Source organism: Silurus meridionalis, chromosome 12, assembly GCF_014805685.1.
Source record: "Silurus meridionalis isolate SWU-2019-XX chromosome 12, ASM1480568v1, whole genome shotgun sequence".
NCBI lineage: Eukaryota > Metazoa > Chordata > Actinopteri > Siluriformes > Siluridae > Silurus > Silurus meridionalis.
The window spans coordinates 17145325-17168566 of record NC_060895.1 but is presented as its reverse complement, the minus strand read 5'-3'; the positions used below and the strand labels follow the sequence as shown (position 1 = coordinate 17168566).

Sequence of the window (23242 nt, the reverse complement as noted above, 5' to 3'; positions counted from 1 at the left end):
TAATATGTTAGGCAGTAACCGAATCTAATGCAAGTATGATTGATTACATACCAGAATGAGAAACAAGTTTTAAGAAAATATATTCTCCAATTGTACTACAGTTTGTTTTCTACATTGTTCATAGGGAGTACTTGTACCCAGTCTGTTGATTTGTTAGCCTTACCGTGCTCTCTTCTAGGATGGAATTAAACTTAGAGCCCAGCAGCTCAGTCTTAAGCTGTTAAGTTAGGGGAAAGACAAAAGAGAGAGAATGCAGAAAAGCAATGAAGGATGAAAGAATAGTCAGGAAATGCTTTAAAGCAAAGGCCATACTCCACCGTCAAGCATGCAAATAACAACGACTAGACCCCTAGAGCCCTACTGTATAATACTGGGAAACAACTGATTTATTTATAAAAAAAATCCTGTCCTGTTTCCTTTATAAAAAATTTACTTTATATTACTTAACAGCAGATAATTCATTAAATAGTACTCTGTCAGTACAGTGATGCAAAACTAATGTTCTGTTAATGTGAATCTGATCTTAGGACTATGTAAAAATACTCCCCCGAATTTATTTGTCAACACTGAGCCACTTTTGTACATGGTCCAAAATCAGATACATACGACATGAATCAGAATGATGACAGCAGTATTGACTATTTTCAGTGAAGGATGAAGAAATGTATGATTTTCTCGAAATTTGGGCAAATTATTTGTTGTATGCAAAACTAGAAAGAAAATACCGAACCTCAGTAGTGTTCGAAACAATCCGGCTAAATAACTGAATGGAAAAACACAAATTAATATAGAGGTTATGGCTGCTCATTGTGCCCCATTTCCAAACAACTCGAGTGCACTGTGTGTGATAACCCCCCTAACACTAAGGTCAAAAAAGAACATGACCCCAGTTCTAGTGGTGCGTTTATTTAATGTCTAAACTATAAAGAATGCCGTTTATTTATTGTTCATGGCACAGTCATGTCCATTTAGGGTGATAATAATCACGTTAAAGATGGATACTTGCAGTTACAGATGTGAACTATCAAGTGAGACAGATCAAATCTAAGCAAACAAGCGCAACTGAGCAATGAAGCTTATAATGTACACTTAGCCTAAGACATCCATCAGGATCCTGAAAAAACATCCTTTTTCATTGTAGCGAGAACAACGAACTAAGTATTATTCGTGTTTGTCTTACATTTAGGCAGACCAAAACGAACAACAGAAACGTAACCTATTATTACTTAATATGTTGAATGAACAGAATCAAATAAATGATATTTAAATCTTATAACTTGGTGCCATTCAAAGAATGTAACAACCCCAAGACATCAGCAAAACACCACTATAAACAACTACACATGTAAAAGTTGTATTATAATTAGGATTCGTTGGCATAATATCTCACCACTTTTTTCCTGAGACTTTGTTTGTCCTTCTTGACTGCGCTGTAGTACATGGAGGGATTCTCCACTCTAGAGCCCACGTCCTGCCCAGGGTTGCCATTCTCTCTGGAGGTTGGAGTCAGAGGATCAGACTCTGTCTCACACGGAATGACGCTATTGACTAGCTCAGGGCAACACTGTAAGCCTGGGCATCCATTTTGAGAAAGGAAGATTTTGCCTCCCTAACCAAGAGGCTCTTTGTGAGTTGCTTTTTTGGTTCCACTGTCCAAATCGGTGGAACTGTTGTATTTATTGCTGACTTGAGTATAATAGTGGTTGTATATTTGCTGAAGCACTTGAGGTTAAGTGCCTTTGCTTAGATTAGCTTAGTGTTTAAGGATAGAAAGCAGTGGAAGGCAAATCAAAGTCTTGTTAGTCTGGTCATCTGGAGTCCACATCATGGCCAACACTGTCATTTTGTTTGCCAACTCGTTGCATGTACCATCTTACCACTTGATCAAATTGTTTCAGCTCTGAATAGGTTATGTATGTATAGCAAGATTAAAAGAAACACATTTGAGAATGGATGACTAGGCTTTGGTGTTTCCTTGCTTTGCCCATTCCCCCAGACCTGTCCAGTGGATATGATCAATTACTTACTTTTTGTTGTTTTGTCCCACATATCTCACAGCAGCAATTATAAAAGCAATAACTGCCACTCCTCCAATGGTTCCCACTATCACAGCCATCAGGTATTTTTCTGAAAATCATATATATATATTTAAATCAATCTCAAAATAGTAAACATTACTTTCATTACGTTTTAAAAATGATCAGAGCAGATTTATAAGTAGCACATTCTAATTATAAAATTAAAGGTAAGATAAAGTGAAGTGAATTCTTTGATTTCTTAAATCCCAACATGTATGTATATGAACAAACAGCATCATAAATGAGACATAAAACTGTTCAAATATTTTAGGTTAATATATTTTAAGATTTTTTAATAGTTTATTTTAGAGGTGGGAAGTAACGAAGTACAAATACTTTATGACTGTACTTTAGTAGATTTTTTTTTTGGTATCAGTACTTTATTTCACTGTTAATTTTTCAGTAACTGTTCACTTTCACTCTAAATGTTTACACAAATATATTTGTTTTCTACTTCTTACATTTTCAAAACAGGTTTGTTACTTTAGTTTTGATCTAATTTGTGAAATGTCAATATTTTCAGCCCATTAACCTATTTCCTGTCATTGCACAACTTTTTCAGTCTACCACTGGTGTATCATTCCCTGGCTATCATACACCACAGACATAAGCTAGTTAATGAAACTCACAACAACCAAGGCAGAAGGCAGAAAGAAGTATGGGGTTAACGTGGATGAGACAGAGGGAGTCAGTGATGTAAACATGACTGAGAACAGAGACATTCCTGATTACCCGATCATCATCATCATCTTTGCTCTGCTTTTATTCTATATGGTGGTTGTTCAGCCTGGATACATTTATTAGGTAGCAAAATTTTAAATTTGTTTTGTATTTTTTTTATCAATATGATGTGAGGTCCCGTTACCAGCATGACACTAAAACTGGTAGTAGTAATGGCTACTTTTTACTTAAGTAAATGTCAGAGCCCAAACTTCTTTACTTTACATTGAAAAAAACAAAGTATATAAAAGAGTCTTTTAAAACATAAGGAACTGTACATCTAGTTAAGTGGAAAATGTGTGTACTTTTGCCACCTCTGGTTTATTTCATGGAAACTCACTCTCTTGCTGCAGCTCCAGACGGATAGAGTCAGAGCCATACGCGTTAGAGATGCCACAGTGTACATGAACAGCCATGTCTTCGTTGTTCTCACGATCACCTTTCTCCCTTAGTTTGATCATGCCAGTTGATGTATAGCCATCCGAATGTGTATAAAAGTTGTAACGGCTGTTCGTTTCATTAATGGTGATATTGTGGTCAGGCAGGTAGAATACTATGGATGGCTCAGGATTTCCTGTGGCGATGCAGACACACTGCACACCCTCTCGCACTATGGTGCACTTGGAATCATCCAGGAAAAATGGAGCAACTATAAGAACAGACACAAGTGTGAGAAACATTCAGTTTACCTTTAATTAATCTCTTAATGAAATGAGACATTCTAGGTAACATTCTAAATATTCATTATAGCACTTAGCATGCCAAAATTGAACTAATCGAATGTCCATTATTTGTCTGTAAGCCTCAGTCAAAGCTTATCTTCATACAAGCTAAGACATCTGCTCAGCTTTTAAATAACTCACACTCCACTGTGATGTTTAAAGAGCTGCTGGCTCGGCCATGTTCATTTTCAGCTAGACAGCGGTATGTGCCATCATCCTGTGAGTCAATATCTTTAAGCTCGAGTATGGACAGCTCTCCAGCTTTTATTGTCCCCACCAGGTCTCCATCCTTTAGCCAGGTAAGTGTAGGTACTGGATTGCCCTGAGTGCTGCAATGAAGGGCCAGAGAGGAGTCCTCCATCACCACCAGAGAGGTGTTCACCACTGGCTCTCTTGGAGAATCTATTAGACAACCCATTAAACAAAATAGTGTGCACTATGATCATGAAATTAGGTAAAGAAATAAATAAATGCAAAATGTGAAACCAGTCATTCAAAACCTTTAAAAAATGTAACAAGAAACTCACATCTGACAGCCAAGTACAAGGAGGTGTTCATTGACCCATAGCCATTGTCCCCTACACATGTGTATAAACCATCCTGCTCTGGAGTCAAGGACTCCAGAAAAAGAGAAGCATTCGAAGCAGTTTCTGCCATCAGCTCTTCATCTCTGAAGAACCACGTAATCCGTGGAACAGGGTTGCTGTCCACATCACAGTGAAGTACCACAGAGCTCCCCTCCATGGCCTCGTGAGAAACATTTACCCAAACTTTCCTAGGGGCATCTACAGACAGAAAGTATAGAAAACATAATTGGGCAGCAAGAGCCAGCTTTTCTATCATATATTTTGATGTTTTACTCTGTATTTTACAGCATGCATTGCCTTTAGTTTAGTGCAGCTAACCAAATTGTCCTTGACTAACAATCCTAAAAACATTAAAGATGGTACTGTGTACGAAAGCCTATGCCAGTATAAGCTATCTATTGCTGAACTCTATTGTCAGTTATCAGGTAACAGTGTGCCTCTATTTAATTTCTTCAAATTAGTGTATATGTTATTGGATTTTGTGCTCACATTTGACATCAAGGTAGATGAGGCGCTCATAGACAAAAGTGGTGTTAGGGTAATGGACCCTGCAGCCAACCAATTGACCATTGTGCATAGCTTTGGGTGTGAAAGTAAGTGTGCTTGAAATCACTGCAGTGTTGCTTTCCTCAACATAGTCTGTTGTAAAAAGAGGATCAGGAAGATAGTCTGTGTACATCCAATGGATCTCAGGACTCATGTCAGGACAGTTGTCTGGAGCATAGCAAGTCAAGTCCAAGCTCTCATCACTCAGTATTTCTTCAGGGGTATCAATGTTGGGCTGGTCTAAGAAGGAAGCAAAGGTTTCAAGTGGTTAAAGTTATTAAATCATTACTTTTGCTTAATCAGTAAAAATGTTTATATTTAGGAAGTGCAAAATTATTTTGCCAATATTATGATGTATATTTTACTACGTGGACAATTGCCTGTAATGTTATAGTATTCTAGAGTTCTTACCCAACACCCTGAGTTCAGTGAAATCTGGGTAGGTATAAATGTTTGCTCCTCCTAGATCAGCTCTGAAGTAGTACCTCCCTGCATGTTCAACTCCAAGGTTGCTGATTTGCAGCGTGCAGTTTTTCTGTGAAAGGTCACCCAGAAGCTTGGAACGGCCACTGTAGCTTTCATGCACAATGCCTGTGCGAGACTTGAAAACCACTGGAGGGAAGAGTTGTGGATAGGGCTGGCCAAAATACCAGATTCCATGTGTGCCCTTGTATGGCCTGACTCCTGAGGGGTATATAAATGTGCATGGGATTACCACACAGGAGTTAGTCATGGCTGAGATGTCTCTGGGCATCCAAACTGTCCATTGAGCATGTATATCTGAATGGAAACAAGAGAAAAAAATGTGATATTTAAACATTCAAGAGAGCAAATTACTCTTGCAACAGAAATGTCATTTTTAGTTCAACATTTACAATGTTATTACCTCGAACAAGTAGCAGTAAAGGCAGCAGCAGCAGTTCCAAGGACTTCATAGTGGTGGTTCAACTCAGGACCATTAACCTTAAAACGCAATTTCACAAGTGTTTTATAATTTCACAAAAGTTCTACATAAAATTAGTCAAATGTATAAATCACACAGCTTTAGGGATAATATTATTTCTATTATAAATACAGTACTGTTGTATTAAAAATATCCATGAATAGAATACATTTACCAGTTAAACAATATCCTTGTTAAAATATAACACAAAAGTCACTTTAGCATTCAAGTTATTGGAAGAATTCTAAAAAATATGATTGAAGCATATCAGTAATTGATTGTACCTGATTTGACCTTGCAATGCATTATGATTAGCAATAGCTCATGAAAACAAACAAATTATCACTGCACTATATGAAGTCACAGAACCAAATTTCATTGAATGTGCTGCAGATCACATCACAGTGATCTTTAACACTATTGAATCAACTGTCTTTTTGACTTCTCTATGAAATCATCAGGTAAGGATGAAGACAACGATCAGCAATGACATTACACTTCTTCATTAACAACATTCTCTATTTTCAGACGCAGACCCCTACACAATCATTTCCATACATCAGATGATCAGTACCTGATGTCTACAGAGCTGCAGTGTGTCAGAGAGAAGAATAGCTTAGTGTGATGTCAGACTTTTGCATCTTCATGACACAAATACTCTTAGCACTGTTTGGTGATGGTGCATCATTCAGAAATCATTAGCCAGAATTGCATCACTAACTGCTTTAGTTTATTTGCAGGCTGTAATAGTATGGTGTCAGTGTGTGTCCTCTAGTTAAGGCCAGACACACACACACACGCACACACACACACACACGCACACACACACACGCACACACGCACACACACACACACGCACACACATGCACACAAACTGCACAAATTCAAATTTCTTTTTCTCTTTTCTCCCTTTACACACAATCATGCATGTAAACAATCACGCCCTGATGAACAGACGGGCACCACAGATGGGGAGATTTGGAATGGATTGCTTAAGAAAATCTCCATGATGGACATGTTTGGAAATTCCCCAGACAGCTCAAACTCTTAAGCCTGACTCACAGAGAAAAACATAAAACTTCTGTTCATTATTTTCTAAGAAAAAGATGATCATGAAGTGGATAATCAGTGCTTTCACAGCCAACTACCTACTACACTGAAAGGAAGGGCTTTATTACACAACACATAACAGGTGATATTTAATCGGATAAGTAGATAATGCTCACAAAAGGCACACAATGTCACTGAAGAATATGTACCAAGCCAAATTTGTAGCACAAAACCATACAAAATCTTTTGGCCAAATCTTTGTTGCTCTAAATAATTTTGCCAATTTCCATAACCACCCTAGACCCACTCATCAAAGCACAGAAACTACCATTCCATCATAAATATAGCAAGAACTAAGCACCAGTTGACAGTGACTAAAAGTAGACATCAGTCTCTTTCTAACACTGAAACACTGCTCATGCAAAACAAGTACACCATTCACAGCAAACAAACAAGACTTTCACAGCATTGCCAAAGCACTTGCCTCATACCAGCTCCAGCTCGTTACTCTGTTCTGGCCTTCTGAATCCTAAAGCTCAATTCTTCCTGCTGTGTTTCTCCAAAAAACTCCACTGCTTTGCCGCTTTTGGAGATCGCTGAAAGTCCAGGAGACAAAGACATGGTCAGGGAAAGGAGATGATAAAGGATGCATTAGTTATGAATATGTGCAAATGCTTGCAGTGGGTAGTTTTGAATATGCAGACATTTCTCTCCATGCTCCAAACCCACACCAACATTCCTCTTCATTGGCATCCATCAATCTACATTTGCATCAGTGCTTTCTCTGTGACCTGTAGAAATTATACTCTATCCATCGGTCGAAACATTGAAATGATCTCAGTTAAACTACAACAATAAACATGTAAACCGAATGTGGAATTTGATGATAGTTTTACATCTGCTGACAATCTTCTTAAGTTGTCTTGTGTTCTAATGATTATAATCCTGTTAAGATAAATCCAAATTTAATAAAATTAGACTGACAAACACCATTCATATCTGGCACCTTTCCAGATAATACAATATAGAATCAATTATCATGCAATATGATTCCCCTCCAAAATGGTTTATTTTAGCTAAAAATTGCTCAAGACTATGCAGAAATCCCCAGATCATGTTTCTTTGCTGTATAGTATAATGCGGTTGGTGTATGTAGGTTGAGTGCCCTTTTGAAAGTTATCTCAGCTTTTTAGAGCGTTTAGCACTTTGTCCAATAGACAAATGAACAGCTGGCATACACGGTAGATTCACGTAGGAAAGATGGAAGAAAGGCAGTCAGAGATCGAAGCGCAACAATGCAGACTGTGTAAAGTTTATAGCACACAACATGCCACAGCAACCCACACATAGGGAAAATTTCTGAAAAGTTCAATCACTGAAACACACGTCAGTGCACAACTGTTAGTGCAACAAAGTAGTTATGTGACCTTGTTAAGCAAACCATAGCCTTTCTTTCGTAATACTGTTTGTGTGTGTGAGAGAGAGAGAGAGAGAGAGAGAGAGAGAGAGCACCAGAGAGAGGTAATGAAATACTGAGAGAGAAAGAGAGACAAGAGAGTTTTAACAACAAATTGTCCTACTATTAGATAAACAGTGTGTCTGCTAAATACAATCCAACATTTATTTAACATTTTTGTTCTTTTTCAGTTCATAAAGGGAATAAAATATTAAAGTTATGAAGGATTTTTCAAGAACAGGCAAATGCACAGCTTGCCTTATGGTTCTCCTGTGACGCGCGCCCCATACGCCAGCGCAGGTGCCCACTAAAATTACCCAAGGACCAGATGGTCTCAAAACAGGACTCCCTTGTGTTTGAGAGTAGATTTACTGTATATTTGTGTATAGTCTTTAAAGTCTTAACAAATTTTGGTTTATTGCTATATTGTGCTATATTGCTGGATTTATGGTAAGAAAACAAATGTGATTATTCAAACTAGATACAACCAGTTCAAAACCAGTGCAGATCAAAACAAAAAATTGTCTGTTCTATATTGGTTGATGCTGACCAAACGAGAAAGGCATCACATTGTATCTGTGTGACATTTCCAATATATTATATATAAATATAATGCTGGCACTTCCCAGACTGGTGTCAATCAAGGAGAAGCCATTTGGATTGAGCACCTGCTTTCATTTCTTTAAATATTCAGACATTCGAAACCAGCTGGACAGTTGCTTAGTTGTGGACTTAGATTTGTTTGTTCTTATGTTGTCTTGTAGATCATGAGCAACGGATTAGTCACCAAAATAACACTGTACATTGGCAAGTCTCGTACTCTCTCAAGTGTGCTTTACGGTGTGTGCAAGCAATGTTATTATCTGTTGTATACTGACTTGCAGCTATGGGCAGATGGTGGACTCAGTGGTCTCTCTGTGCTACACTGTAGCTTCCTGCCCACACCTCAGGGTGGAGAGAGGGGCCCAGTTCCAATTCAGAGGAGCCTATATCCTTCTTTTACATTGTTATTCTTATTGTCTATTTACATTTGATATTTAATAAATTCATTTTATGCCTGATAAAATGAACCATAAAATGATCAATGTTGACCAAAATAAGTAATTTCCAAATAAGCAAAAGATCTGCAAATTGCCAATGACTATTCCTCGAAGACAAACAACAATGTTACCAAAGGATTAAAGCAATCTGTGTTATTCATTTCTGTGTTTTCTAAATTAAAATAATAAATAAATAAAAAACAAGGACATCCTGGTTCTGATGAAAGATCTGTACTATTAAAGAGAATTAAGTGAGCATGCACCCCAGCCTTTCCACCCCCTCCTTCACCTGAGCATCTCTTGCTATCGCTCTGTCACTCCATCCATGCATTGGCTCTGTCTCAGTAACATCCTGCACACTTATGCCAGCAAATGCAATCCTCTCCAAGCCACCCACACGCAAGCTTGTCTCCAGAACAGCGTGACACAGTCATAGGCACGACTCCTTCTCTGACCGCCACAAATACCAGTGCAATCAAATCAAATCCATGGAATTACAAAACCAAGAGGAAGATGTTTTTTTTTTTTTCTAGCATATAATTGCAAACCAAAGAAACATGTACAAGCTAACAAAAAATAAACAGGCTATACATTTTACACTAGAAGGTCAATGCAAATCAGATTTTCAATTTTAAAACTCACTCACCAAATCAGTCCAGGCCTCCACTTCTGATCAAATAGCAAGCATTAATCAGCAGGGAGAGCAGCCGTACCCTGATACACACTCAACCTCTCACACACCCCTTGGACCACCCAACCTGGAGTCAAGATCACTCCATCTCTCCACCCCCTGTACCTTGCCCCAACACACTCTCCACTCCCTCTATGCTGGATGGAGATGTCAGGGCTGCAGTGTACAGAGCATTGTTCTTCTCGTGAGGCCATTCATAAAGCGACCCCCGATGCTTCTGTTGGCACAATAAGCACCACTGTTCCTCGTTCACAACACAAAAACGGGTGAGGCAGAGGGTGAAAGGAACAAATGAGATGCAGAGAAAAGAACAAGTGATACACATCTATGCTGAGCAGAATGACTCTGTGGAGATTTTGTCAGCATGTGAGGAAAAATGTAAATAGATCAAATGTGGATGATACAATGTTTGACTTTTTCTCTGGATTCTCTCGAATTAAAGTTGTGATGACTCAGGAGCAGAATCATCACAGTAGCCCTCCAACACAACTATTTTAGAGGTATAAAAGTAGCAGCAAAAATTTGTCATTGGGCTACAGAAAATGACACCCCATAGCGAGGAGATAAAACTGGAAAATAATTTTTATACACTGTTTTGTAATTGAAGTTAAAGAATTATGCCAAATGCTCATTGTGCCATTAAAGAAAACTCAGATAACACAAAATAAAGAAGAAAACCTTAATATATAGCAGCACTTAGACATTAGGTGTGTTTCAGGAAGATGCCCTCATAAGTACAGTATGTGGTTTTTGAGCATTGCATTCCACATTTAGTGCCAATTTGCTCTTATATTTCCCTCCACTCTTCTGGGAAGATGTTTCACTAGATTTAGGAGTGTGCTTATGGATATTTGTGTTTATCAGCCACAATGGTATTACAAAAGGCAGGTAACCTGCAGTCAGAGTTCTAATTCATCCCAAAGGTGTTAAGTAGGGATGAGATAAGAGCTCTATAGCAGGTACGTGTGTGTCTGTATGTGTGTGTAGTATTATAATATAATATTATATTAGTACAGTATAATATAAAAGTATATTACATGGATATTAAGTGGTACCTGGAAACCCTATATATATATATATATATATATATATATATATATATATATATATATATATAGTGAATAAGAACAGTATTATACTGTAGTATGTGTATACCGCAATATTTTGTTTTATTATCTCCACTGTGAAGACCTTCTTGATCCTCTCAGTTGTATTGTGTTGATCAAACAATTGTAGTGGATTTTTATTTCTTAATAACTTTTAAGTAGAGCTACTTTTACTGATTTCCCATTCCAAAAAACTGGTGGTTGTGCAAACTTTTGTGCCACATTTTGTCCAAAAAAATTAGGTTTGTGCTTGTATAAGTATTGAAGATAGGGTAATGACGAATACACATATTTTGAACTTCTGCATATTTTGGTGCTATGACACAGATATGATGTCATTGCTTTAGATAACACTGTACCACACTTTTTCATCGTTCTGTGAGCTGACAATAGTACACTTCTCAGCCATGAAATAACAATCTAAATGCTACACTCTCAAGCAAACACCCACCCACCCACACACACACACTCACGCCTTCCCCTTGTGCCTCCACACACAGAGTTTATTGTCCGAACAGGCCAGTTCGAGCCTGACACCATACTACACAGGAAAGCTGATGTGCACTGATAATTGTCCATCACATCCAATCCTCCCCCTCTTCTTTATATTAGTTGGGATGTATTTCTTTGCCGATTTTTGCATTCTTATTCTCTGTAGTATATATATAAATCATGTTTCTTTGCGTTACATTACAGCAAATTGCATCTCCCTTTAGCAAACACACGCACCACCACCCCCTTTCGTGCTCTCGATTTCATCTGTAAAGGTCATGATGTCAGTGATGCGCAGGCCAGAGCTTGTGCCCTTCAGGCAGGCTCACTGCTAAAGAAAAGGACTATTGTCCCTCTAGCTGTTTGGGGAGACAGACTAGATAGATTGGGTTTAGGGAAGAATGACAAGATGGAGGAGATTGTTGAGAGAGGAGTCATGGAACTGACTGACTCCAATAAAAGCGTGTGAAGTCTGAGGTAACCACACTGCAGTACTGCTCTGGTAAAAAAAAAAAAAACATTTATTTTTCTTTATTAGGAGGTAGCACAATGATACTATAAGTACTGTATCTGTGTAGTCCCCCAATCATCCATATCTGTTGTAGGATTCATACTTAAAGTGAATGTTGAGTAAACTAGAAAAATGTTTAATGAAACACACAAGCATCTTTCATTAAACACAAAATTAAAGTCAAACAATAAAAATAACAGTTATCTAATATAATCACAACACACCTTATATTGTATTTTAACAAATACAGTAATGATATGTTCTCCTGTCTCTATTCCTCCATGCTTGAGGGCCAGTTAAGTGAATAGTGAGTTCAGCCACCATATGATGTTGCTGAGCACTAGCTGTGATGTAACGTGTGAGATTCTGTTACTGCGTTGAATCTGGCATGGATGGATCTGACAAGGAGGTATTTAAGGAGGCTAGCACAGTGTTGGTGGACTGTCTTAACTCACTGGCTGACTCATCAGGATGTGGGCATGGTGGGTCGTGCTAAGGTGTAAGGCTCAACTTCTGGAATGATGGCCTGTGATTCCACCTGCTATTCTTAGGTGCTGGAGAGATTTTCTCAATAGATTGACATGTAGCAGAGAAGGACAACCGTTGTATTTCTGCCATTTAAGTACTCCAAAACAATTTGTAATGGCAGAACTCAGGACTCAGCAAAGCAAGCTATATATATATATATATATATATATATATATATATATATATATATATATATATATATATTAGTATTGTATGAAACTTCTGGTAGCTGTGGCTCATCCCACTCTCTCCTTTTTTCCCCCCATTTGTGCTGGAGAAAAATTAGTATCGGGGTGTTCTTTCCAATACTTTTCTTTTCTATACAAGTTGAACGACTGCTTAGTTCCCATGAGCTCACTAACACGTTTAAATTGAGCTTTTTGTTTGTTTGTTTGTTTTTTAACACATTCAAATAGCAGATCTGTGTGAGGGTGTGGTAACTGTGAAAAGGCTGTGTTTTGTATTCAGACAATCCATAAGGTGGTGTTGGGCTTTGCAAGGTTCACCAAGGTGGGTATTAATTGTTGGCCCACTTAGCACACTTGTTAACAAAGGTTCTCTCTCAATTAAAATCTTACCAATAGGAAGGGTCAATAGGCAATATGACCATCTGAACCAATAGGAATCTCTGAAGGTCATACATTATTCAGTGGCTGTAGAGGCAAGTTAGCAAGATGCTTATATCTAAAAGTGCTAATGGGGTTGGTGTATTGTATTCTACAATAACTTAAATTATTTTTTATAGATTTTAAAGCTACATTATTGTTAATTATTAATTCCTACTTTACCATAAGGAAGGCTACATCCATAGGCTGCCCATTTAAACAACTGGCCTGCTGCATGAGGAATGAGTTTACATTCTAACCATCATCTAATGGCATAAACCTTTAGTAAACAATCCTCATTTTTTAAGACCTTGCTGATTTTTGTGCACACTTGCATTGTAGGTTCATTGGTTATATTCAGAGCCTTTTCTGATATTGCTGCCATCAGCCTTCTCAATTAACCTGGTGCAACATAAAGGAGTGTTTTCTTTTGCCTGTGTTTCACCAAACTTTCTGAGCACATGTAACAGCTTGGTCATGACCACAGCACCGGCATCTGTTATTAGTTGACCCAGTATGCTTTCTGTTTATTTATCTACTGTGGTGGATTTACCGCTACTATTGTGTCCATGCACTTAACACTGACCTCATGCAAAGTCTAGGTCGCAAATAAATGAGGTGAGGTAAGGTATATAAAACAAACCTCCAGCTCTTTAACCAAACTGTCGTCATATACACAGAGAACATAGAAACAGTTGACTTCACTGTGATGCAATCTAACCTGTATTATTAAATAACAAAAGAACTTAATTACCTTCAGGCACAAAGTGTGCCGCAAAATATTCAGTAGAATAACAACAATTCTGTTAAAATGCTTTCGCTTTACAGGGTGGTAAACTTCTAGCAAGATGCTTTTAACAGCTAGAACAGCAACTCCACATAACATCAGGATGAAAGCTGAATCTAAATCCAAATTATACACGATTGTAAATCTTTAACTCGCACTGACTGACAAACAAGTACAGTCCAGAAGACATCTTTCAATCATTCATGTATTTTTGTAAACCTTTTTTCCACCTCAGGGTTGTGGTGGATCCAAAGATAATCCTCGGAGAACTAGGCATGAGCAGAGCAACATGTGCATGTACACACACACACACACACACACACACACACACACACACACACACACACACCCACCTAAGGACAATTTAGAGTTCTCACACAAGTGGCTTTGGGAGATGAGAGGAAACCCGAGAATCTAAAGCAAACCCACACAGACACAGTGAAAACATTCACACATTCAGTATGCTTATAACTACAGGAGCTTGGCGCTATGAAGAAGCACCACCACCCATACAACATTATTATGCCATAAAATGCCATCAGTTATCATGAGTAGCTTATTTGTTCAATTCCACTGGGTACTTCGTTAATCTTGACAGTTATCAAAATCATATTAAAAGCTTATTATCTAATAAGAAACAATATCAGTTATTGACTCTTGTGAATATGTGTGTCACCTGTAACTGCATGACTCCCTTTGGATCATGATTAAACAAAAATTGATTTTCCAGAAGTGTTGCTAAAAGCAAGACACAGCATGCCCAGATTACACAGGAGACTGTTTAAATATGTAGCTGTTTCTGCATTCGATCTGCTCAGACAGGTATTGAATTTGTGTACAACAACCTTTTATGTGCTAATGCATGTCATTACATGACAACTTTGCAGAAGAAATAAGATTTTTTTTAAATACTGTAAGCAACATTAGATTATTATCTAAGATGCACATTTAACAAAACATGTATGTAGTTGTCTTGATACAGTATGACCATATATTTATCTTAATTAATAAATAATTAATTGAATATAACTCATCAGATACTAGTACATGCTCAAATGTAATACCAATCTGGACATAAAAAACAAAAAACAAATTGCATGCATCTTTATCTTATGTATACATGTATACATCTTTATATATATATATATATATATATATATATATATATATATATATATATATATATATATATATATATATACACATATATACACACACATACATACATATATATACATACATATATATATACACATACATACATACATATATATATATATATATATATATATATATATATATATATATATATATATATATATATATATATACACACACATATATATATATATATATATATATATATATATACATATATATATATATATATATATATATATATATATATATATATATATATATATATATATATATATATACACACACACACACATATATACATACATATATATTTATTTTAATTTTTTTATGCAAACATCACTTGTTCTCAAACTAATTTGCATTTGATTTTAACCATCTTTTCTAAACCTGATACTATTCACAGGTAATATTACAGAAAGAGCACACTTACCTTGGAGGAGGATCCTCACTCCCTAAAAAGCAAGACTAAAATGCCAGCAATGCCAGTATGATGCAAATCTCCTTCCCCATGGCATGTGTGTGCCCAAGCCCTCCCTTTTCATCCCACTGTCTACAAGATCCCCTCCACCCAATGTGCACACACACACACAATCAGTGATTAATTTTTCTTTGGCCTAAGGTTTGTGTAGACACTATGGATTATTCTGAATGTTAAGAATCTGGAAGGTTAAAGGCCATTTAAATGTGTACTAGTAAGATTATCATTTGAACAGGTTTTCTACTGTATACAATATTTCATTGTATGTTTGTTGTTTTATTTACAGAAGAAATATGTCCGTTCACTTATATTAAATAATCAGATCAGCTGCGAAGGTTAAGGGATATTTATTATTTGACATAACACTGAACAACACACATTGTTATGGTACAAAGTGCACTTTATCTCTTACCAGTGTGCTGGATTTAAGCTCATTCTATTCATTAAATTAAATTTATGTATTATGTATTTTTTTCTGTAAAATGAGTCCCACTTATAAATAGTTTAAAATATGATAGTTGTTGATAGACTACTGTTCTAAAACTGCAGTTTTAATTAACTACTTCTATGAACACTTCAACAGCTTGGTGCAAGTAAATTCAAATAAAATATTTTTTATTTCTCAATTATTCGATAGCTAAGTGCTAGGACACCTTTACGCAAATCCAGAAATACAAACCTAACATCAACATGGAAAGCTTTGATACATCTGTGATAATGAAAGTGACTGGGGGCAAAGAGATCTATAAGCTGTAGGTCCAATTACATTCAGCTACAAAACTCAACACACAGGTTTTAAAGGAAAATTACCCCCACCTAGTGGCAGCAAAAGAAAATACATAGCAAGCCTGTTTTGTTTACTATAAACAATATGAAATTTATTTTATATAGAAAGAATTTATTATAAAGTGATTTATATAGCATTAGCAAATGAATCACATGATCACAGTTCCATAACAAATTACTAAAAATGTATGAAAGTAATTTACATGTCTGGTTTAAAAAAAAAAAAAAAAAAAAAAAAAGGTAAAATAAAGACTTTCGAAAACTTACGTACAACATTGTGAAAAGAGGTAATTTCTTTTCAAAACCATAAAACTTGCAATACAGAGAAGTGATTTCTGTCACACTGAAACTAAATCTGAACCGTGGGAAAATCTTTACAGTAAATACAAAGATCTGTGAAATTGTTTTCATTATAATTTGTACACATTTACAGTTCAGTTGCTAAGCCATAAAATGCAAAGCTTGTTAAGTGCATATTTACCGCCTAGTCTTAGTGTTACCTGGATATTTTATGTATAATATTAAAAATGGAAAAACAGTTCTTTAAAAATGCACTATTAATAATTATAAAACATGAACAGCGACTTCAGCTATAAATCCATCACATAAAAACTTGTAAAACTATTGAAATAGTAACATTGCATTAAGTCATAAGACTTCGTCTCAATTAAAATTGTATTCACACACATGTACCTCCCCATTTAGTACCACCACATTAAACATTCAGCAACTGACACTGAAAACCACAAACTTATAAAACAATGTACACACCAACGGTGACTGCAATCACTTGTTTCACACCACCAGACTCTCACGACTCACGGCTCCGTTCTATGGAAACGAGACAATCACAAAAATTCAAAAACCTGCTCTATCAGATCATAAAAAGATGATGCCTTGGAATTATATATTTTTTATTTTTCAACATGGTGATATATAATACTATAACATTTAATCAATGTCTGACATACACTCAGCTACAAAAATAACACGTCTGAACTCCTTACCTTGCGGAGATTGCTTTTCTTGGACGATGCTAAGCTGTCTGTATCCTCTGTGTAGGAGGGTGGAGGTGGGAAGCTGGTGTTGGCATGCCGATGGTCGGGATTGCCTGCAGGCCTGCTGAGAGGGAGTGGTGGTGGCCCCCCACGTCCTCCCCTGGAGCGATCTGAGCGCTCCCGTCACTGTCTAGGCGCTCACGGCTCCGGGCCCGCTGCTGCTCACCCATCTTCTTCCTCTCCATTGCCTCCCGCAGGAAACTGTCATCATATGCATCCTGGCCTCTGCCACCACGAGCACGTTCCAGATCCATCAAATCATCACGGCTACGACTGCGGCGGCCCTGTAAGCCGACCCCCCGAGGATCATTGCGGAAGCGACTGTCAGGCGAATAGTCACGACGACGGTCATCTGCGACACGGTCATATCCACGTGCACTGCTGCTCCATTCATCGTCAGAACTGCAGAGAGATCGTGTCATTTGACAATCAAATCAAGTGATCAAACCCCACAAATGTGTGATTATATTTATTCAGATTAGTTATAAGCCAAAGCTCACCCTCTTCTGCCTCCTCTAGAGTGATAATCGCGGTCTCTGTCATTTCGGACAATATCGTCAAGATTGTCCATGGAACGAGCACGGCCACGACTTGGACCACCTCCGCCACCTCTTCTGGGCTCATCTCTCCGCATGTTCTGAGATACGCTGCTGATGGTGCTCATGTTTTCATCATCAAACACCGTGTTTAGCTGAGGAGGCCTAGATCGTCCACGATTACGAGGGTCTCCACCATCATGCAGGGAACTGATCTCACTCATACCATCATCTGGGTGCAAAAAAAAAAAAAAAAAGAGGTGTAGGAGGAGGGAATGTATGAGGCAATAAGTTTTGGTTGAAGGAAAGAGGAATGAGAAATGAGAAATTGTGTGAGAATGCAAGTGTTTGTAATAGGAAAGGGTGGAAATAAAAAAAATTAAGATTTGGATTAATTAGATACAAAGGGACACTAGTCAAAAATGTCTGTTTTCCTCAGATCACTCAAATCAATTAAGTTCAATAATAGATCAATAGCCACGGGAACTCACTGTGACCGTATTTGCCTGTGACACCTCCAGGCTGACTGGGGTCTATATTGGCCAGTTCTCGTTCCATATAGTATAGCAAACGAGTAGGATTCCCATCCTGATTAGCCTGGATGCGGTATCCACTGCGGGCTGAAATGCAACCAAATATCAAAAATATGAACAGAAAAAAATTCTCCGAAACAGTCAATGGTTAATGAGGAGAAATATCTTTTTTTGCCATACACAATCACTTGGGGTTGATAAATAAAGATTTTGATTTTTAGCTTTTATTTCCTGATATCTACATCTAAATGTGTTGAACTTCTCAAAACATGGCAGCTATGAAGTGAACAGCACATAATATTTGGTTATGTATCCCTTGCTTCCAATAAGGGCACCAAGTGTGTGACAAAAATATTAGTTTTATATTCATTTTCTGATCCTGAACCCAAATGTCTTCAGTGAAGTGCAAATTTCACATTTTCATGAAAATAAAAATCTTTAAAAATATATCAGAAAAGGTCATATAGCTATGAAAGTAGTAGATTCTTAACTTACTCTGGCCTGCTCCGCCATCATGGTCATGTAGCAATGGTACCTGTGATCCATGACCAACTACAATAGAAAGCACAATGCATGAGGGAGAAATCAAAGTTGAATTTGTTTATTTAAGAGCAGAAATGCCCTAAAAAAGTTGGCCAGTAGTGACCTTTGACTTGGCCTGCCGTGTCATATGAGGGAAAAATAATATTAAAAGAGGAACAAAAATTCTAATTTTCTAATGTTTTTCCAAAGAGGACCAGCTTTGTCTCTCATTGGAGTCCACTAAATAGCTGTTTATACATACACATATATTATACATACATACATACATACACACACACACACACACACACACATATATTATATATTTTTTTATATATATATATATATATATATATATTTATATATTTATTTTTTTTTTTTTATAAACTACATTAGTTAAGCATTAACTAATGAAGGATGAAGTAATGTTTTCTGGGTTTTTTTATATATTAAATTAAAAAGAAAAGAACCATGTCAACTATCATTTTAATTAAATGTTTGGTATAATGCAAATATAATTGCATAATGCAACATTGATTTCTGACTCACAGCCCTCAATCATATTAGATTTCTGTTCCTTCATAGTTAAAAGTTTGGGCCCCTCTGTTTTAAAGGATTATTTACACATTTATTACTGATCATACAGCCAAACATGTTTTCGGTTCTGCTTAATATTAAACAATGCCACAAAAAAAAAAAAATATATATATAATTTGCTTTTAAACAGCTCCTATTTTATATGATCTTGCATATAATGTACCCCACATATACAATAGAGTGATTAATGTATTTATACTATGCATTATTGCATTTGAGTAAATGAAAAAAAAAAAAAGCCATTTTATTAGTCATTTTCTCCATGTATACTAAAAGATTTCACCTAAAAAAAAATACAAAATATTATAATAATAATCCTGTGCATAGAAGATTTAAGGAGTCACGCACCTGAGCTGGCTGTGTCATACTCTCTCCCATAGCCATTAGAGGGGGGAACACCGACACCCTGAGGCATGGGGAGCATTGGGATGGGTGGTGATGGCCCTCCAACATACACTGGCTGTCCATACCCACTAGGAGCATACATAGTGGCTGCATACTGGCTATGAAGTCCAGCCTTCACAGCTTTACCTGCTTCGTACACTGTAATTGAAAGAACAAAGTTAGTGTGCTTATTAATACATTGCCTACATTACCATAACACACATCTAAAGATTCTAGCCAAAGTTAAAAATTGAGGAACATGTAAATTTAGGTATAATTGTACTTACATGCTCTTGGGCAGCAGCAGCGTTCTGGGCAACATGGGCAGCTCACATAACAGCAACATGTGTGAGGGCAACACTGACACCAACAGATCCCAATGAAGAGAAGCAACAACAAGAAGCCAAGCACCACCAACACTACCAACAACCAATCTGAAAAAGAGACCAGAATTAAACATTTAAACAGTGAACAAAGTGAACTCAACTATTAAATAAGACTCAGCAAACATAGGGATTGATTGAAAGGTTCTCTTTTGAACCATTAGAAAAAATAACACTAGACAACGAAAAAAAAAATTTAATAATATTACACTTGATTATAACTGGCGCTCAATATTCTCATTTTTTTGTTTGTTTGTGTGTTTATTGAGCTTTAACACCATGTTAGCATTAGGGCTAACATGGCAGCATGTTAGCATATACATAGCAGACACAATCATCAAATCCATTATATTTAAATTACTATATAAAACATTTCAGCTTTAGGGGAGACAAAAAAACCAACACATTCAGTTGACACATTCTGAAAGATCCCTTGCAAACACGTTTCTAAATTAAATCTTTCTTATCGTAAAAGTTACAGTCCAAAAAGGTGTGGTGTTCTCAGGTTTTTTTTTTTTTTTAATAGAATGAATCCCAAATACACATGGCTAAAGAATTTCATTCTTTTATCCTGGCAACATCAAATTATAAATAAATCAGCTTCAGGAAAAATAAAACTTATGACATGTGCACCCCAAATACGCATACTTTGAGTAAGAACATCTTGGGGAAAGTTGGTGACATTTTTTTTTTTTCTTAAGGAAAGAAATGTCTGTACATATTTTTCCATTGCAATGAACAGGGAACACCACAATGCATTGCTAGAGATCATCTGATTTATAAAAAAAAAAAAGAAAGGAAGTGAAACTAGCTTGACAGGTCTCTCTCTCACCAGTGGTTATGCCACCAAAATCATAACAACCATTTAAATCACACGCAACAAGCACAAATGTCACAAATGACAGACTCATGCCTGAACATTTACTACCTCAATCCCTGCCGTGGTGCACCTTTTACTGTAGGCTGAGCTGATTCCTGGAGTTTAAGAGCATAAACCTGGATTCATACAGACCAACTGCACCTTCTGATACTTTCACCATCAACTAAGCAGATATTTGTATCCAATCTGCAGACTCCTCAGTAATTCAATGACCTTCAAATCAATATCCGAAAACAAAGTATCTTCCCTGGTAAAGGAAGCAAAATTGCAGAACACAAAGGGGGGGTTTTCTAGGACTAAAGAGGTGCACTTAGTGTACCTTCCATGATCAGTAAGTCAATGCCAGGCAGCAGGTCTGTAGTATTTGACTTTCTCTCTGTGAAAGAAGGAGGACAAAGCCATGATTGAAAAAGGTTTTGCTGCAACTATCCAAGCAGCAAAGTTCCCTGCTCTTAAAATGCTCTACTCTCTAACTCAACCATGCGGCAACACAATGCTGGACAGTACAAAAAGCACCACAATAATAAAAGACTTGGCGACTTCACCTCCTTTACAAACATGCCACCACTCATTAAGGGAAACTAAAACTAATTTACAGGTGTCAGAAACTTTACAGTCTAAAGTTTGCGTTTGTGTGCAGATATTAAATACACGTTAATAAATCAATGCTTCTTACCCAGAACAATGAGTTCGGTGTAGTCCTCGCCATTTCCTGAGAGATCCTGGGAAGAAGCAACACTGCACACATACACACCACTATCACCCCATGCAGTCTGAGCAAAGTTGAGGTCAGCATCTGAAGAAAAAAAAAATGCTATGGTATCAGTGAAACTGCATTATAATGCAAAATATTAAATATGAAAATATGAGATTTATTACTAGACATCCATATATAGTATATAATTGTGCCACCTGACAGCTACTTCCAAAACCTGCACATTTAAAAACTAGTGTTTTATTATTACAGTGACAATGAGTAGTATCCTCTGAAGTTGCATATCACAATGATTTTCTCTTACTGTTAATAATGCTGATCTTGCGGCCCTGGTATTCAGTTCCCAGTGTGACTGAGGTCTGCTTAGAAGCCACAATGCGTATAGTTCTTGAACTGTCTGAACATTCGATGTTGGGGTTGTAGTTGGGGTTGGCCTGGGCGATAGCATTATCCGCACTGCCCGGGTTCAGGGCAGCTTGGATCGGATCTCTGCAGAAAGACTTATACTTCCAGGTGATAAGGGGGGGCACTGTTGCTGTAGTAGTGTAATCACACCTCAGCGTGACCGGCTGGAAGAGAATGACCACATAGCGCTTCACCGGGCAGTTAACATTGACTCCTGAGGTAAAACCTGCATTAAAAAAAAAAAGGATAGTCAGTGGTACCACAGATTGTAAAGCAAATCCAGCAGTAATGTATCAATCTTTGGATGTTTGAAGGCTTAACCTTTTCTCATTTGTACTGCACAATTTCTCCACACAATTTCAGGAAGTAAAAAAAGTGTGGCTGCTGCAATCTTAAAACAAACACTCAGGTGTGATATGCTCTCATAGGAACCTTCAAGAAGATTTTTAAAAAGGTATATAATATAAAATAACCAAGTCAGGAAGTTTTCAATGAGCCAAATGTATTTATTAAAATTTTGATTATTACTGGATATACCAATGGTACATCCTTTTCCTCCAAGTACATATTTTAAAATATATATCAAGGTGGTATCTGATAAATGTCGCTAAAAGAAAAGATTCTCATAAGCCTGCTTATCATAAACACTCAAATCAAGCTTTATATGTATATACATCTTGATTGTATAATACGATTGCATACGTTTTAAGTTTTATTTGTAATATGTACAGATGTCAGTGACAGATTGCACAATGAAATTCTTAAGAGGGGCTTACTACAGCAATATTACATTTTAAACATTAAACAGAATAAAAAAATAAAAAATAAAAATAAAAAATAAAAAAAGGAAGGAAAAAGGAGAGAAAAGTAATAGAGACAAAAGAAAGTTATAAATTATTTACGTGTGTGTGTAAGTATGTATAATATACAGTGTACATACAC

At 36.8% G+C, this 23242-nt stretch overlaps 2 protein-coding genes across 12 annotated transcripts in view; both read right to left on the bottom strand.

Moving 5' to 3' along the window:
* mag (myelin associated glycoprotein) overlaps positions 1–15546 on the bottom strand; it is a 30444-nt gene extending 14898 nt beyond the window's left edge. For 4 of the 11 annotated variants that reach the window (XM_046862630.1, XM_046862631.1, XM_046862627.1 and 1 more), the window contains exons 1-11: positions 9789–9997; positions 7131–7242; positions 5540–5616; positions 5065–5433; positions 4597–4893; positions 4048–4305; positions 3662–3922; positions 3139–3447; positions 2028–2127; positions 1391–1493; positions 164–217 (exon numbers count right to left, since the gene is read on the bottom strand). In XM_046862630.1, coding sequence (XP_046718586.1) covers positions 164–217; positions 1391–1493; positions 2028–2127; positions 3139–3447; positions 3662–3922; positions 4048–4305; positions 4597–4893; positions 5065–5433; positions 5540–5588 — 1800 coding nt within the window. In that variant the 5' untranslated portion in view covers positions 5589–5616; positions 7131–7242; positions 9789–9997. Of the gene's footprint in view, positions 1–163; positions 218–1390; positions 1494–2027; positions 2128–3138; positions 3448–3661; positions 3923–4047; positions 4306–4596; positions 4894–5064; positions 5434–5539; positions 5617–7130; positions 7243–9431; positions 9588–9788; positions 9999–15453 lie in introns of those variants that run through there. The other 7 variants (XM_046862628.1, XM_046862633.1, XM_046862629.1 and 4 more) reach the window with 7 other exon arrangements.
* Positions 15547–15832: 286 nt separating this feature from the next.
* Positions 15833–23242, bottom strand: part of lsr (lipolysis stimulated lipoprotein receptor) — a 9214-nt gene continuing 1804 nt past the window's right edge. The window contains 11 exon segments of the mRNA XM_046863698.1: positions 15833–17118; positions 17295–17465; positions 17468–17747; positions 17846–18113; positions 18373–18501; positions 18910–18966; positions 19882–20076; positions 20205–20351; positions 21500–21556; positions 21857–21976; positions 22200–22526. Coding sequence (XP_046719654.1) covers positions 17083–17118; positions 17295–17465; positions 17468–17747; positions 17846–18113; positions 18373–18501; positions 18910–18966; positions 19882–20076; positions 20205–20351; positions 21500–21556; positions 21857–21976; positions 22200–22526 — 1787 coding nt within the window. The 3' untranslated portion in view covers positions 15833–17082.